This window comes from Austrofundulus limnaeus, unplaced genomic scaffold (genome assembly GCF_001266775.1).
Source record: "Austrofundulus limnaeus strain Quisiro unplaced genomic scaffold, Austrofundulus_limnaeus-1.0 Scaffold360, whole genome shotgun sequence".
Taxonomy (NCBI): domain Eukaryota; kingdom Metazoa; phylum Chordata; class Actinopteri; order Cyprinodontiformes; family Rivulidae; genus Austrofundulus; species Austrofundulus limnaeus.
The window spans coordinates 239-2,782 of record NW_013952762.1 but is presented as its reverse complement, the minus strand read 5'-3'; the positions used below and the strand labels follow the sequence as shown (position 1 = coordinate 2,782).

Sequence of the window (2,544 nt, the reverse complement as noted above, 5' to 3'; positions counted from 1 at the left end):
TTTACAGACGTTTAGAGTAATCTAATGATTTTTATCAGAAACTCAGCTTCAAATTAATTTGCTTTCAGAGCCTGCAGGACGATAAAAACAATAAATAAAATTAAATAAGTCAGATAAAGTTAGAAGTTCACCGCTCTTCTCCTTCTGTCTGCTCTGTTATCTGCAGCTGATCGTCTCCTCACATCCCCACAGCCCCGCGCAGTGACGAATATCCACATCCACACTGGTGAGGGGCGCCCTGCGCATGTACCCAAAGTGTGACTTTTGCTGTCGTGCTGTTGAAATGTCTCTCATCAGGGAGGGGTCTGTGGGTCAGGGAGGGGTCTGTGGGTCAGGGAGGGGCCTGTGGGTCAGGGTCGTCTGAGGAGGAAGGAGATGGAGTTGTGTGAACTTTTATTTAAGATTTCAGTTTTTATTTCAAAGGTCCTCATGGCTCATAAATAATACTGTTAATAAAGCTGAATAAAAGTCTGATTCTGAAGGTAAATTAAATATCTGACAGTGATCATTACTCAGTGTGGCTCTAATTCCTCACTTCACCATCTGTGTCGCAGTTTCTCGTCTCCAAAATGAGCGTACGCATGGGTCAGAGCTGTGAGGCACCGCACATTTTCACGTCAAGTTTGGATTTTATAAATCACAACCTTTGTGTGAAAAGTGGCGTTCGCAGGTTTCTGGGCTGTTTTGTGCRTATGCAAGCTTTATAAATCTGACCCCAGGACTGGACACCTCCACACTAACAAGGAGCTGTTTTCATACAAACACATTGTTTCAGAAATAAAACCAAACTTCAGTTTTTTCTTCTTGTTGAACAGAACCGGACCGTTACACCCAGAGCTTTGTTGTGTTTTTTTTTTTTTTTTTGGCACATTCAGCGTCACAGATCAGTGAGAGAAATATCTACATTCTGACACRACGACGAGACGTTTCAGAGCTAATTTAGACACAAACATCTGAASGAGACCAAACAACCCACAGAGTCTTTGAAGACGGGCAGGAGGGCTCAACCCGTGTGGACCTTCATGTGATGCTTCAGCTGCGAGTTAAAGGTGAAACTTTGTCCACAGGTCAAACAGGAGTACGGTGTCTCGCCCGTGTGCAGCCTCATGTGGATCTTACAGTTGGCGTTCCTGCTGAAGGTCTTCCCGCAGAAGGCGCAGGAGAAGGGCTTCTCGCCCGTGTGGCTCCTCACGTGGATGGCGAAGCTGCTGCGGTGCACGAAGGTCTTGCCGCAGGTGGAGCAGCAGTGYCGCCACTTGTCGGCGTTCTGGTTCTGGCCCGTGTGGAGGCTCATGTGGGCCTTGCAGTTGCCGTTGCTGCTGAAGCGCCGGCCGCAGACCTGGCAGGAGAAGGGTCTCTCTCCGGTGTGGCTCCTCATGTGGATGACCAGGTTGTTCCTGGACGTGAACTTCTTGTCGCAGATGGGGCAGCAGTACTGCAGCTTGTCGAAGTTGGGGCTGCGCACCGTGTGCACCTTGGTGTGGCTCACCAGCAGAGGGTGGTCCGAGAAGGTTTCCCCGCAGATCGGACAGTAAATCGACGTGTCGGGCGGGTCCGATTTGTCAGAAACCCGAAGGTCTGTCTTCTTCGCTCTGATTCTCTTTGATCTAAGCTCCCGCTCTTGTTTCTGAGGTCCAGCAGAACTCTGAGAACAGGGTCGCTCCGTGTCGGGTTCTGATTGGCTGTGGTCATTTTCTTCAACCGTCACCTGATCCGTATCTGCTTCCTGCTTCAGCCGGAGCTGGTCCTCCTCCTCGTCTTTCRCCTGGTCTGATTCTGGTTCTGGTTCCTCCCATTCTTCTTTAATGTGCACGAGTTCTGGTTCTGAACCCTCCTGATCGTCACTGATCTGTGGAGACTCTGGTTCTGGTTCTTCACGTTCTGTTTTAATGTCTAAAAGTTTTATCTCTTCTTCTTCTTTTTCTTCTTCTTCTTTCAGCTCTGCAGGTTCTGGTTCTTCCTGGWCCTCAAACTCTGCAGGTTCTGGTTCTTCCTGGTCCTCAAACTCTGCAGGTTCTGGTTCTTCCTGGTCCTCAAACTCTGCAGGTTCTGGTTCTTCCTGGTCCTCAAACTCTGCAGGTTCTGGTTCTTCCTGGTCCTCAAACTCTGCAGGTTCTGGTTCTTCCTGGTCCTCAAACTCTGCAGGTTCTGGTTCTTCCTGGTCCTCAAACTCTGCAGGTTCTGGTTCTTCCTGGTCCTCAAACTCTGCAGGTTCTGGTTCCTCCTGGTCCAGACCGGAGTTCCTGTCCTGGCTGCGAAGCTGCTGGACTCTGAGATCCAGCTCCGTCTYGTGGACCAGTTCCTGCCGGGCCTCTGAAAGAAAACAGAGATTCAGTTTGAACTTCCTGAATGTTTTTATCAACAGTTTTCTTCTTGCAGCTGCTGTGATGTTTTCAAAGTTTCACTCTGGATCAAATCTGCAGAGTTAGAAAAAACAAACTGTTATTTCTCAACAATGTTAATGTAAACTATTTGTTTTTTATATGAGCAGGAAAATAAATATCTAAAAAATACCCACAGGGCCTCTGGTGAATTGTTTATTTT

At 48.1% G+C, this 2,544-nt stretch overlaps 1 protein-coding gene across 1 annotated transcript; it reads right to left on the bottom strand.

The window, feature by feature from the left end:
• Positions 1-325: 325 nt before the first annotated feature.
• On the bottom strand, positions 326-2,313 carry LOC106528127 (zinc finger protein 37; the record flags this gene model as incomplete). Its single annotated transcript, XM_014023214.1, has 2 exons — positions 326-360; positions 977-2,313. A coding segment is annotated over one exon (1,310 nt), but the record flags the coding sequence as incomplete, so codon positions are not given.
• Positions 2,314-2,544: the final 231 nt, after the last annotated feature.